Source organism: Lycorma delicatula, chromosome 13, assembly GCF_047948215.1.
Source record: "Lycorma delicatula isolate Av1 chromosome 13, ASM4794821v1, whole genome shotgun sequence".
NCBI classification, from domain to species: Eukaryota; Metazoa; Arthropoda; class Insecta; order Hemiptera; family Fulgoridae; genus Lycorma; species Lycorma delicatula.
Genome location: NC_134467.1, coordinates 22,495,961 through 22,511,559, shown reverse-complemented (window position 1 = coordinate 22,511,559; position 15,599 = coordinate 22,495,961). Strand labels below are relative to the sequence as shown.

The following is a 15,599-nucleotide window of genomic DNA, read 5'->3' as shown; positions in this document are numbered from 1 at the left end:
CGTTTCACAATAACTGAACTTTCTCTATGTTTCCCACAAGTTTCACGGACTTTATTGTTTGAAATTGTTTCACAGAAGCTAGGCTACCACAAATTTTGTGCAAGATGGGTGCGTCACCGAGTGGTTGAGATCACAGGTGGCAGAATTCTATGACACAGGAATTTCAAAGATTGTCCACCGCTATGATAAGTACCTGAATTTGTATGGTGATTATGTTGAAAAGTAGTATTTTAGTCCCTTTCACATGTGTATAATAAAGAGTTTTTCTTGTACTTGGTTTTTTAGAATTCCAAAACGTTCCTTACTTTCTGAGTAGCCCCCGTACATAAAATATATAAGCTGTAAGAGGCATTAATCACAGTTATTTGCTGCTTTGATATTAATGATGTTCATCATACATGAACATCAGTGAAAAAAGCAATGAAAGTTATTTTATTCTTTATCTCATATTCTTGAGAGAAATTTATCATCTTCATGAAAAATTGGTGTTTCGTACCAGGTAATTTATTTTTATGACATCTAAAATATGATAAAACAAGTTTTATGATAAAAAAAAAAAAAAATTGAAAGAGAGTTTTGATTTTATCTGAAGCGAGTAAAATATTAGTTATTTATCAAATAATAAAGAATGGAAAATTCAATTCATGAATTGAATGCAATTCATGCACTACTTCTACTAATTAATTTTAAAAACACTTTGTAAGTACAACTTTTAAACAAATGTAAATTTTTTCAAACTTATTCACAATATCACAGCTAAGAGTAAAAAAATCGTTAAAAAAAATAAATTGTACACCTTGAAGATGTGCTGTTTTTAAAATTAGATCACAGACGTTACTGTAGTTTTTTTATGTGAACTCTAATAAAAACTACAGATGAGTACTTTGATTAAAAATGAATGTTATTTTATTTTCAATTCTAGTTCTTTGTAAATAAATAATCTCTTTAATACCAAAAAAATTAATTAATTAATAAACAACGTATATTTTTCACTCATAATCTTGTTCCAAGTGTACCTTTTTCGGTGAGGAAATGTTGAGCGGCATTCTGAACTCTGAATGTTTGTTTCACTGTGTTTTTTGAAACTATCAAGTTTTCCCTTGCAAAATTCTTCCAAAAATACTCTTACATTTTTTTAGATTACTAATTGAATTGATCACTCTTCTAGTACAATTCTTCTCATCTTTTCAACAATCTGTGGCATTGAGATGGAGATCAGTTGTCCAGATAGAGAATCTTTTTTTTAATGATTCATGTTTTTTAAGGTATAATAAATGAGTTAAAGACAAAAATTCATCTATTTAACTTGTTGTAAACTAGTGAACATTTTTGTAGCATTCTTTTCTAATTTTAGCCAAAATTTAGTTACCGTTATTACTTTTGATGTAAATCATTAACTGCCGTCCCATAAATTTTGATCTATATACAGGGTTATCATAAAAGAATGGTGCGGTTTTGAACATGGTTTAAATTAAAACAGAATTACTTACAGTTTATGTTTTTTACTTTTAAAATTTGTCGTCTCAAACATTTTTTTACATAATTAATAAATTTCAATATGTGCGCCCTTAGTCGCTCGACAAATGTCCAAACGATACTCAACTTCTTTCCAAACATTAGTTAACATTTCTTTGTTAATGGTTGTCATTGCTTCATTAATCCTGTTTTTTTAAGTGGTTTAGGTCGCAAATTTTTTGTGTATAAACAACGCTTTTGATGTACCCCCACAAAAAAAAATCGCAAGGTGTCAGTTCTGGACTCCTTGGAGGCCAAAGTATGGGTCCTTGCTGGCCTATCCATCGATCTCCAAATTTTTCGTTCAAAGCATCCGTAACCAATGCATTGAAGTGCGGGGGAGCACCATCTTGTTGGAAATGAAGTTGATGAATGTTATCGAGTTCATCCGGCTGAGGAAAGCAATAATCGGTTAACATGTCAAGATACACGACTCCATTAATTGTTTTTTCAGCAAAGAAGAAAGGCCCTATTACATGATTTTTCATCACATTAACTTTAGGTGAATCGCGTTGTTTCTCAATAATTGCGTGTGGGTTTTCAGAGCCCCATATTCATTAATTGTGTGTGTTAACACATCCATTCATATGGAATGTAGCTTCGTCTGTAAAAATTATATCATCTAAAAATGATTTGTTTTCACTTATTCTGTCTGACATTTCAACAGCGAAATTGTAATGTTTTACACCATCATCGGGTTTCAGTTCCTGCAGTATCCGGATTTTATAAGCGTGTAATTTCAGTTTTTTTACGTAAAACTTTGTGAACTGTTGATTTTGGAATACCTAATTCGACGCTTCGACGGGGGATGGAGTTCTCAGGACTTCTAATTGCCGATCGTCTAATTAGTTCAGCAGTTTCCTCTGGTACACTTGGTCTGCCAGTTGATTTCTGTTTCTTAACTTATCCGGTTTCTTCGAATTGTTTGAACCAACGTGTTATGTTATTTTTGTGTGGCGGATCTCTTCCGAAATCACGTCGAAACGCACGTTGAACTAAAATTACGGATTTTAATTCAGCCATCAATAAAACACACTTGGCTTTGTCCGAGAACATAGTAACTCATTAAACTCACCGCAACAACAATACAAGAGCTGATGTTATGGTTACAACTACTGATAAACAAACTTTTGGGTGGGAGGCTTTCAGGGATATCAATATAACATCTAGAAATTTCCCTACAATCTTCCCACCATTCTTGTATGATAACCCTGTATAAAGTTGCATTCATTGGAAGGAAACATACCATTTTGCTTTCTAATCTTAATAATAACTACAAAGTGGACATAGTCTTTTTGTTTAACTGTTGCACTGTATAAATTTTGATATCTCTTAGGATATAATGTTTGAAGAAGTCATTACGTTTGTTCCCGTGTAAAATCAATGAAAATAAACAGTCGATTCTATTTAAATTTTTATTCAAGGTGTATGACAAGTAACCCATTTTTATTTATGTTTTTAGGCATTGGTCAGAATGGATAGACATATTCCTCAATCAAAAAGAATGGAACGTGTTGATGAAGTAATATCAGAGGTAATTTTATTTAATTTTATGAATTAAATTGTATTTTAAGTTTTTTTTTTCATATAGTGAAACATCTCAAAGCCAGGTTCTGCTTTACTTAACCCACCGGGTTGGTCTAGTGGTTAACGCGTCTTCCCAAATCAGCTGATTTGGAAGTCGAGAGTTACAGCGTTCAAGTCCTAGTAAAGCCAGCTATTTTTACATGGATTTGAATACTAGATCGTGGATACCGGTGTTCTTTGGTGGTTGGGTTTCAATTAACCACACATCTCAGTAGTGGTCGAACTGAGAATGTACAAGACTACTCTTCATTTACACTCATACATATATATCATCCTCTGAAGAATTATCTAAACGGTAGTTACCAGAGGCTAAACAGGAAAAAGAAGAAGAAGAAGGTTCTGCTTTACTCAAAATTCTGGCTATCCCGGAAGATTTTTTAAATTCCAAAAAACTACATTTGATTTATATTTCATTGTCATCATTCTAATAAAAAAAAATGTTTTAACATGAAAACTGAGTAGGTTTAAGATTTAATTCCACGTATTTTTAAGTTTATTGCATAAACTGTAATATACAAAATCTATTCTCAAAATTGAACTTCAATTAATTGTCAGAAGTAGGTTGATAAAGTAACCACTAACAGATTAAAACGTCATTATTCATCCATTTGTTAACAAAGCAGTGGTATGGAACGTGTAATTTTTATTGTAATCACCAACTGTGAATTTGATTGCATCTGAGGTAAGTTTTTTGTAAGCTGAAGTAGACAATGTTTTGTTGTCCATAAAAAGCTGTATTGTTTTTACAGTATTGCTTAATAGAATGTGTATTCAATTGTTCATATGACTAGTCAAAAACTCAAACTGTCATTATTAAACAAACAAAAAATTCACAAGGTTATTGTGAAACGTTGAAAATACTTGGATGTTATGGCATGTGATTAGCTCTTTTAAAGAATTAAAATTATCTTGCTACTCGCTGTTTAAAAATCAGTGAGAGCTCATGGATGATGCTAAAACTGACTGGTACTCTCGTAAGGGAATTTTTTGACAATGGTCTGTAAAATTTGGTATCACCCAAGTGCCTGAATGTGAGCAGCAGCTTTCTGGTGAACTAATTTTAGCATAAATACTACGAGTATATAATATTTAAAAAATAAAACTTAAAAAACTAAAAAAAAAACGTATTTCTAACTGTACTTATAATTTAAAAATAAAAACTAACAGTTTTAACTAAAAATTCGTTCAGTATTACTTCTTACAGGCCAAGTCAAAAGTGAAAGGTTAAATTGTAGTGTAAACCACAAGATGGTTCAAATTGTTTATGGTGTATTTTATTTTTGATACTTATATTTACTTATACTCGTACTAATTCCCACGTACTCCATTTATTATTTCATACATACTTAATTATGATAATTGTTAAATAATCAAAATGGGAGAACCACATTTTAGAGTTTTATGTTTAGTGAATGACTATTGATTGTTTATGGGTGATTTTATTTATATAAAATTACCTCTTTCTTTGTGTGTGTGTGTGTGTGTGTGTGTGTGTGTGTGTGTGTGTGTGTGTGTGTGTGTGTGTGTGTGTGTGTGTGTATATATATAAAATTATTTTGTGATATTAGATTCTAATAAAGTGCTGTTATCATTTTTTTTTTAGTTAGCTTTAACGAGTTGTAAAGATACAATAATTGGAGTTCCTGGAAAACTTAAAGGGATTTCTGGAGGAGAAATGAAAAGATTGTCATTTGCGTCTGAGGTATAATTATATACAATCTTGTACATTGATTTTATTTATAATTAAGCATCATTTTCTTATCTTAAACAATTATGGCACATTATGTTTCACATTGCATATGGAATGTAACCAAAAGCAATTAAATTTGGAAGAGTTTACTTAATTTTATGCATTTCCTGCCGTTTTTGTATAAAAATATTTTTAGTGCTTTTATCAGTGTATTTGTATAAGTAGATAGACTTTTTTCCAGTTGAAACAAGCACATTAATTAATCAGTTTATTTATTTATCATATATTATGATAATAATTTTACTTTTATTTTCATTTACTTTAATATTTAAACATGTATTTTTTTTTCAATGTAGAAGTAAAATTATAACATTTCATGTTATGTTTGATTTGACCCAAATAAAATATAAATCTAATGATTGTTAATAAATTGATGTAAGAAATTGAATTCAAAAGGTTATGTAGATGATGTACGTATTTTGAATTGAATATATATGTATTTTAAATATGTTTTTTTTAACCATTCGTGATAATAAAAATGTATTCATATTTATATCAACAAGCATTCTTGAAGGAAAAGATTGCATACTTTATCTATAGATAATGAATAGTCAAACATAACACTCCGATAAATCAATAAAATAAATATATCTGATAAAAAAAAATGTTACTATCATCATGAAAACTATATATTTAAATACTGTAAAAACTCTCCTTCTCCATTACATTTAAAAATCTTGTTGCAAGGAACTGAAGTTTGGAAAGAGGTAAAATGCATCCATAAAAAAAGTTTGTTCAAAAGGTTTAATTATTATTATTATTGCAATAATCCAAAATAGAAGCAATAGAAGAAAATTAATTTGCTGAAATTAAAAAATAATGAGAGATTGCAGTGCATGATTATTAATTTTAAATTAAAATTATATTCTTTAACTCATTTTCTCATAGGAAATTAATTTGCTTTATATAAAATATTAGCTTTACGATCAAACAATAAAAATTGTGACTTAGACAAAGTGTATGTGCAAATAGTGACTGACTTTTCTTACTTACTCATGGCATCCTTTATTTCAGGTTCATCATCCATAATGCTAATAATTTAATTTTGTGTCGAAAATGTTATGACATTTTTTTTCTTACAGTGGCAAAGAAAGAACTTAACATTAACAGGTGTATAGTAATGTAGAATCAGACTTGAAGTAGTTTCTTATACAGTGCTGCAAGTTTATGTTAATAAATAAATGTTTTATTTTGTTCAATAGAAAAAATAAATTATTTAGGTCAAGTTGGGAATGAGTAGATATGCTACTGCATGGATAAAAAAAGAACAGTCCACCCAGTATTTGCCTGGATAGATTGAGAAAAACTATGGCAAAACCTTGATCAGAGCAGCATTATGAAGTATACAACTGTTTATAAAATTAAAATAAAAATCTGACTAAAGTTCATAATTCCATATTAATGAATATAATGCTATTTAAAATATAAACACATGAAATAGTATTAAGATACTATATAATATGTAAATACTAAATATAAAAATTAATTTCAAAATAAATAACAGTCCAAAAGGCATTAGTGAAATTATTTCAATAGATAGGTAGTTACATGAGCGAGATCAAAAATTCAGGTGTTATTAAATTTTTTGATTTAAAAATTGCTTGACAGAGTAATATTGTTTCTGTTAAAGAAAATCTTTTAATTGTATTTTAAATAAATTGGTAGAAAGATTTTGTATGATAAATGGATATGGAAATCATAAATACATTTCAACACAAAATTTTGTTTTGAGTTAGATTAAAACAGTTATGTTTTTGATTTGGTAGAATTGGATTTTTTTTTAAGAAAAATTACTTCGGTTTTTTTTTTTACTAAAGATTGCTTATCATAAAAAATATACAACACAATGATAAATAAGTTAACATTTTTAATATACTGAATGTTAGTCCAAATGATTTATACTTAATGGACTTCAAACAGTGATCTGATAGCCTTTATTCTATTCTGGAAACTTATTCTGGCGTTTTGAGAGAACCGTAGAGATAATTTTTTAATTTTAAAAAGGGATATACTTAAACATAATAAATGTTTAATAATTATGATAACCGTAATATTTTAAGGTGCTTCAAATCTAAACATTATAGTTTGATAGCGACATATGGCACCATGTATTATGTTGAGCTACATCATACTTTGAGTTAAACATTTGGAATGTACATCTTTATGGATGTGAAAAGATGAAGAAAGAAAGGCTGGAGGCATTTAAAATGTAGATATGGAGAAGATTGGAAAACATTAAATTGTTTCACCAAATGAAAGAATATCAAATAGAGAGTAAATAAGAATAAAAGCTTAATCAAAACAATTCAGAATTACAAAAATTAATTGTCTGGGAAATCCAAGAGATGGATAAAATATAATTCCAGTTAGCCATAACTCACAAATAAAAGAGATAATTAAATGAAACAAATATAACATACTTTGTTACAAAAACTTATTTACGAGGTGCTACGCAAAAGTTTGGGGAATTTTACCATAAAAATAAGATAGCTTACCTTAACTTACAATTTCCACTGTCTCCTTCAAAGTAATCCCCTTGGGCATTGATGCAGTGATCCCAGAGTATTTCTCATGATTCCATGCATCCCTGGAAGTCTGCAGATGTAAGTGTTTGAAGCACGTTCTGCGTTTCTTCCTGAATCGCCTCAATTGTGTTAAAACGACGGCCTTTCAATTGAAATTTTATTTTTTGAAAGAGAAAAAAGTCGCACGGGGCAAGGTCAGGCGAATAGTGTGGGTGGGGTATCACTACCATCTTTTTGGAAGCCAAGAAATTCCGAACGGCTAGCGATGTATGCGCTGGCGCGTTGTTATGGTGTAGAACCCAGCTGTTGTTACCCCACAGATCTGAACGTTTGCGCCTAATGCTTTCACGTAACTGTTTCAAAACTTCACAATAGAACATCCCATTGACAGTTTGACCATGAGGAACAAATTCCTTATGGATAATGCCTTTGATGTTGAAAAAAAACAATCATCATGGACTTCACGTTGCTGCGAACTTGGCGTGTTTTTTTTGACTGCAGTGATCTTGGCGACTTCTACTGCGACGACTGCTGCTTAGTTTCAGGGTCATATCCGTACACCCATTTCTCATCACCGGTTATGATGTTGTAGATGTTACGGTCATATCCTGCTGAATTTTTCAATTCACTACAGACGGCTACGCAATTTTTTTTCTGGTCGCTGTTCAACAGTCTCGGTACGAATTTTGCAGCAATGCGTCTCATGTTCAAATTGTCCGACAAGATGCATTGCACGGACCCATATGACATTTGTACGTTTGCTCAAACATCATGGATTGTTTCTTTACGATCTGCAACAATAGCCTCTCGCACTTTCATGATGTTTTCCGGTGTTGCGCTTGTTGATGGTCTTCCTGGACGTTCATTGTCACAGACTGTCGTTCGTCCATCTTTGAATCGCTTGTACCACAAAAAGGTTTTTCTTTTATTCATAGCGTTGTCACCAAATGCTTCCACAAACATGCGATGGGTTTCTGCACCAGTTTTTTTAAGCATGAAGCTAAATTTGATGCAGGTTCTTTGCTCTTTAAAATCTGCCATTTAGAACTTCACCGAAGCAGTAAAACACAACGTTACACAACTGCACGAAAGTCAACAATGCAGCCTCTCACCATCACAGCTGTTTGAACACTGATTTACAAAGACTACTGTTAGCCACATCTAGCGGCAACAGGTCGTACCAGCAATGGTTCGTGCGCAAAATTCAAATTCCCCGAACTTTTGGGAAGCACCTTGTATTTTCTCACCTGGTCATCATTTACAGTTACATATTTCTCCCGATGGTGAACCAGTTTAATAATAACTAAATGTTGGTACTGTTTCTTTTTCATTCAAGATATCATTCTGAGTAATGAAAATTTTATTTTATTTTTTATAACTACATTATATGTTACAGGTGTTGACAGATCCTCCACTAATGTTTTGCGATGAACCAACGTCAGGATTAGACTCATTTATGGCATTAAACGTTGTAACTGTATTAAAATCATTATCAAATAAGGGTAAAACAATTATATGTACCATACATCAGCCATCATCGGAAGTATACGCTATGTTTGATAAAATATTGTTAATGGCTGAAGGAAGGGTTGCATTTCTTGGTTCATTACAACAGGCAGTTGATTTTTTTAGAATGTAAGTTAATATTTATTTTATTTTGTATATTTTAAGAATTATTTTCCAGTATGTAATATATATATATTTAGAGTAAGTCATGAAGAATGTAACAAACTTTCAGGATATGCTCTACTTGTTAACATAAAGAAGAAAGTTCCTATAAATATAGGTTCAGAAATGCTTCGTTAGCAGGTGTTGACTGGTGAAAAATTTCGCTCTCATTTCTGTGCCTTAGATTAAATTATACCAGACTAATTCTTGAGACCTAAATTCAGAAGTAAATTTAACAGTTTTATGTAAAATACGACCTGAAAATTTTTTTAAAATAAGTCCCAGAACTATTTTTATTAATTTTTGAGAAATTTTGGGTGAAAGATAAAAGATTGGCGTCGAAGAACATACTATTTTATGTTTGGCGTAAAATAACTTTGTTAAATGGGTAATAAACAAATAAAAGTTTAAAACAAAACTTTTAAAGGATTTGCTCCTGAGTAAAATAGTAAGAGAAAATTCTTTCTTTCACTTATTGAATTAATAATAATTTCTGTTAGTAATAATAGAACAGATACAAAATTGCCAGACAACATAAATTTTGCAATCCACTTTAACAATTTCAGTTTTCATCAACCAGTTTGAACAAATAAGAGGTATCATTCTGAACACAGTAAAATGCATATTTTATCTCTAAAAATAATTTAATAAAACTAATATTTATGAAGCTGTTGATGATTAAAATATTTAAATGGCCGCCTTTTTTGAGTTTTCAAACTTATTTTTATTGTAAAAGTTGTTGGATGATACGTATACCAAATTTCATTAAATATCCCAATTGGTTCTTAAAATAAACATTTTTATTGAAAAAATGCAAAATTCATATGTACTTTTTTGTTTATTGTAATGTCCTGATTCAGTTCCTTAAATTTGGCCAACACATCTCAGGAAACTCCGTATAATTTTTTTGTCATTACAAACAAATTAACTTTTACCACATTTTGATTTTACCTTAACTTCATTTGGAAATGTAATTGCGTCCAGGGTAGAAGAAATTTTGTGCCCAGATTAACAAGATAGTTGTATTGAATATATTTCTCTTATTTAAAATTATATTAAATAAGTCAGATTCTTAATTTTTTTTTAGATTTTAATAACTTATTCACTGTAGATAAATAAAATTTTATGATTATACTATATTTTAAGAATTATTTAAAAATTCTTATTCTAAAACGTTTACTTTATTTTCAGATTTAACATAAAAACTGTATTGAAAAAAGGGTATCCAACTTAAGAGACCCCCCCATCACTTAGTTTAGTTTATAAATAATAGTTCATTGACATACACTTATACAATAATTTACAGAACTTGTTTAAAATGATGTCCATTCACTTTCAACATAGTTTGACCATGTTCCTGGCTATATGTATTAGCTATACCCTGTTATATTTCTTGGATGGCATTGGTAATGTTTGTCTTCAATTCCTGCAGGGTGTGTGGATTGCTCCTATAAATAATTTCTTTTAGATAACCCTAGAAGTTTGGACTGTTCAGATCAGATTCTGGTGGCCGTAATCCTTTAGAAATGATTCTTCCACTGAAAAATGTCCTGTAGCATCCCAATAATAGAGTGAGCAGTATGGCAAGTGGCACTGTCCTGTTGCGGTAGGGCTATGAAATGTTGGATAATTTTTTGGTAGACGGCAGCATCCACAGTTTTTTTAAAGAAAAAACAAGGGTATTCGTCGCCTTGAAACCGCATACTATACACATACTTTTTGTGGGTGTAGGGAAGATTCAAAGAAAATGTACAGGATTTAAGTACCCTAAGTCCAGTAGTTCTGATTATTAACATACCCACCAAGAGGAAACCACGTTTCATCTGTGAAAAATACTTGATTTAGAATATCAGTGTTGCCTTCTTGAACCTTAGTGAATCCTTTTAGCATAATTAGCATCACTTACCTCATGAAAAAACCTATATTTGATATGGATTACATTTCAGCATTCTCCTAACAGCAGTGTGGGCTGAACCTAATGAAATTTTCTTTTCTTGGTTTAGTTTCCACAAAGATTTATGAGGAGATCTTCAATTGCTGCTTGAATGTCCTGTACAACCTGTGTTGTTAAAACTGTCCTGTGTCGGGCAAGTTTCAATGAAATCTTTTAACTAACTCCTGAATAACACTTTTCACTGGCTGAATTTCTCCCTGAATTTTTCCAACACACTTGTCTCGATAAGTTTCCATCAAAATAAACACGTCTTCAACAGTTAACCTCATTTTAACAAATAACAACACACGATTATGGAACCTTGTTCAATAATTCATTGTGCTTGACACAGACTGACAATACTCGGATATGAAAGCAGTAAACAGTCATCCCCTCTCCAGCAGCAGTCATACCAACATCTTCCACACTTCATCAGTCTTACATCAATATATGCATTTTAGAATAAACTACTGAATGATGTGGGGTCTCTTTTTAAGTTGAACACTGCATATGTTCAGTAAATTTTTTGTTTATTTATAACATTTTGTTTATCTATGTTTCACTTTTTTGTAAAATTTATTTACTAGTTTGTATTTTGCTTTTTTTTCTTAGCTTAGGGGCACCATGTCCTAGCCATTATAATCCTGCTGATTTCTTTATACAATTATTGGCAGTTGTGCCAAATTCAGAAGAATCATGTAAGAGTATGATTGAGTTAGTTTGTGATACATTTGCCAGCTCTGAAATCGGTACAAAATTGGCAATTGAAGCTGAGGCTAACTCCTGTAAGGTAATAAATATATTTTATTAAATTTTTATAGTTAAAATTAGAAATGCTTACAAATTATTTACAGGATATAAAAATTCAGAAGTTGATGCAGATATTAATTGTTTAGCAATCAACATAGATGAAAAGCAGTTAATAAAAGGAAATGTAAAAAAAAAAGAAAAAAGTGAAACAAAACAATGAATGTTAATTAAAGAAATGATTGAGTGTTAATTTCTGCCATTCCTAGCATTGTCATTTTAACTCCTGATGTATTATTTGTCAAATAAACTTAGAAGTAATATAGAAAAGAAAGACAATTACAATCGAATGAAGTATACCAAATAAGATGAGATTATAACACAATGTATATAGGACAAACAGGTTGAAAATTTAAAATAAGTTTTAATAACATGTAAGATCATATAAACATGAGAAAAGGTTTCAAATCATGCAACATATTCAATAGAAAAAGGATATATTCCCAGTGAAATGATAAAATCCTGAAAATATTACATTATGCAGAAAAAGGAAAACTTTTAAATATTCTAGAAGACATGGAATTATTCAAGCTAAGATTAAAAAGATGAAATAATTAATGAACAAATAAAGAATCTGAAGGATTAGTTTCAGGAAACTGTATAACCGTTGATCCAGGAGGGACAAAGTAGAAAAGGCAGTGACAGTATTGTTGGAGAGTTAGAGCAGCTTAGCATCACTATTATTTATTTGATGATCCCAACTTAAGAAGACTGAATGCTAAAAGTAGTTTTGAAAATGGAGGTACTTCAAAATGCATCAACTACAAATGTAAGAGTGACAATGATAGGCATGGAAGAGAAATACTCAAATCAATCAGGATAATCCTAACAGAAATATAAATTATTATAAAAAATTTAAAAGAAATATTAACAATTTAAAAAAAAAGTTTATAAAGATTAATAAACCAAAAAATACTACAAAAGAGTTATAACTTATCTGTTAATATTTTAAAAAATGAATAGAAATATTTTTAAAAAAATTGAATAAAAATTGTTGTTAATAAAAGAATAACATATACTTAGGATAGTCTCAAGTTAAATGTGATGTACCACTCATGCCGGCCTCTGTGGCACGGATGGTAGTGTCTTGGCCTTTCGTCCGGAGGTCCGAGGTTCAAATCCCCGTCAGGCATGGCATTTTCACACACGTTACAAGTCATTCATCTCATCCTCTGAAGCAATACCTAACACTGGTTCCAGAGGTTAAAAAAAAGTTGAATGTGATTTGCCTCACTAACTGTCTACTTGTACTCCAAGACCCTTGTGTAGAATTAGGCAAAAAAACTTTTGTCGAGAAAGAACATATAAAATAGCAATAAAAAAATCATACAAGTGTCTTATGATACAAAACTAACCCCAAAATAATTAAATTGATTTATAGTTATAAAGCTAATTAGATTTATGTTGGTCATTTGACGATATTCAACAAAGGACGAGTCATACGTTTTTTCTTCAAAAACTACGCAGATATTCTTAGAAAACAAGTAAATATCTCAATATTTGAGTCAAATATTCTGTTATATTGTTGATTCTACTGAAATGCTTGGATATCAATGGTGATTATGATAAAAATAGTTATTTCATTGTAAAACAAGAATTTTTGGTTAAAATATGACTAGATTGTTACTTACCACTCTTGTTATTATGCAGTCATCATGATAACTTGTTTTATTTTTATTTTTTACAAGTAGTATTCTTGTTAATTATTTAGTCAATCTATCTTAATATATTAAATTCTCATAAAATAAAACCACAAAAGCCGTTCATGGTAGGTTTAGCAAATGTTGAACATTTTATTTTTGTTATTGTTTTCCACGCATTGCCAATTTTATCTTTTTCTAAAGATGTACGTAGTAATAGCTTTGTATATTTTCAAAAATTTATTTCATGTTCTTATGAATTTGCCATTTGTAAAAGGTTACAAAATAAATTACAGAAAATTTTAAATCTTGTACATCATTTGTAAGGTAAATGTTTAAAAAAATAATAAATAAGTAAAAAAATTTTATTGAAAATTGATGAAAAGAAATGAGTTCTCCTTTACAGTTTGTTGATATAAATTAATTTTTTTTATATTTTTCTACAGTCAGATTATTATGGCTCGTGGAGCACAGATGGTTATTCCTATCCAAGGGCTTTATCACCTTATAAAGCATCATGGTACGCACAGTTTAAGGCTGTATTTTGGAGATCTTGGATTAGTGTTTGGAAAGAACCAGTTTTAATAAAAGTTAGGATGCTTCAAACAATTGTAAGTATTTATTTTAATTTTTTGTGTGGTTTTTTGAATTATATGACTTTTCTTCAGTTTTTTCTGGGAATAAGAAAGATCAGAAAGTTTGTTAGTTGGAATTATACATAAAATATTTAAGGCGGTTTACTTATTTCAGTTTTTAGGATTCTTAATAATATACATTTCATTTCTAATTTTAATGGCACAAATGTCATTCAGTTTTCATTTATTACGTTACAAGTAGCTAACAGTTTTCATTTTCAAGATTAGAAATTTGCAAACATAATGAATATTATTGCCCAAACATTAAAAAATCCATATATTTTGAATGGTTTTATCATTTTTAAGAGCTTAGGAAATTATTATAGCAGTACTACAATATTGAAGAAACAAAGATAGAAAATAAAGAAGAAAATGCTTATATTTGAAGTGTTATATTTTTACAAACCATTTAATGGGAAAAAATAATTGAGTTTTATAATACAAGGGCTATTCAGAAAGTAAAGAACATTTCCACCTGACGCTGCCAGGCGCACGCCAATTGCATATATATTGGTGTGCTCGTACTCGGTATCTCAGTCAGCGTCCAGCTGTGACAACAGGAACATCTCCGCACTGCCCGTTTTTTTTATATACAAATTTGAAATGTGTGCTGCAATCGAAAATCCCGCCAGTTTTGAGGTGCGATCTGTGATTCGTTTTTGTTGGAAAAAACTTAAAACCAATAGATATTCATCAGGAACTGTGTGAAGTGTACGGGAACAACATAATGAGTGAAAGTTCTGTCAGGAAGTGGTGTATTCAGTTTAAAAATGGCTGAACAAACGTTCACGATAAAGAGAAGATTGGACGTCCGAGCATTGTAACTGACGATCTGGTCTCCAAAGTTGACGAAAAGATTCGCGAAAACCGCCGTTTCACAATAACTGAACTTTCTCTATGTTTCCCACAAGTTTCACGGACTTATTGTTTGAAATTGTTTCACAGAAGCTAGGCTACTACAAATTTTGTGCAAGATGGGTGCGTCACTGAGTGGTTGAGATCACAGGCGGCAGAATTGTATGACACAGGAATTTCAAAGCTTGTCCACCGCTATGATAAGTGCCTGAATTTGTATGGTGATTATGTTGAAAAGTAGTATTTTAGTCCCTCTTTCACATGTATATAATAAAAAGTTTTTCTTGTACTTCGTTTTTTAAAATTCCAAAACGTTCCTTATTTTATGAGTAGCCCTCGTATATAATGAAATTGTTCTTTTCTGTTATTGTCATGAGTTACAAAAATTATATATATGTAGTGTACCACATTTTTACCTGTTCTCATGTAATAAGTTTGTTAAAAGAATATTAAAAAAAAAGCCTATAAGAGTTTCATAACTTATCTGGCAATGCCCTTGACAGATTTTAAAAAAAATATAATTTCAAAAAAAATCCCAAGTTCATAATAAAAATTTGGGTCCCATTTGACATGACTCCCTTGCTCAACAGTTTCCTTATATAACATTTTTATTACTAAAACTTGAAAAACAAATAAAGGTACCGGAAGTTATAAAAAAAAACTTGAAAAAATTCCTAAGTCAGG

General features: G+C 30.4%; 1 protein-coding gene across 1 annotated transcript in view; it reads left to right on the top strand.

Annotated features, from left to right (window-relative positions):
• Nucleotides 1-15,599, top strand: part of LOC142334036 (uncharacterized) — a 160,535-nt gene that overhangs the window by 58,589 nt on the left and 86,347 nt on the right. The window contains exons 4-8 of the mRNA XM_075381701.1: nt 2,978-3,049; nt 4,706-4,804; nt 8,774-9,012; nt 11,591-11,768; nt 13,872-14,036. Of these exons, the coding sequence (XP_075237816.1) occupies nt 2,978-3,049; nt 4,706-4,804; nt 8,774-9,012; nt 11,591-11,768; nt 13,872-14,036 (753 nt within the window). The remainder of the gene's footprint in view (nt 1-2,977; nt 3,050-4,705; nt 4,805-8,773; nt 9,013-11,590; nt 11,769-13,871; nt 14,037-15,599) is intronic.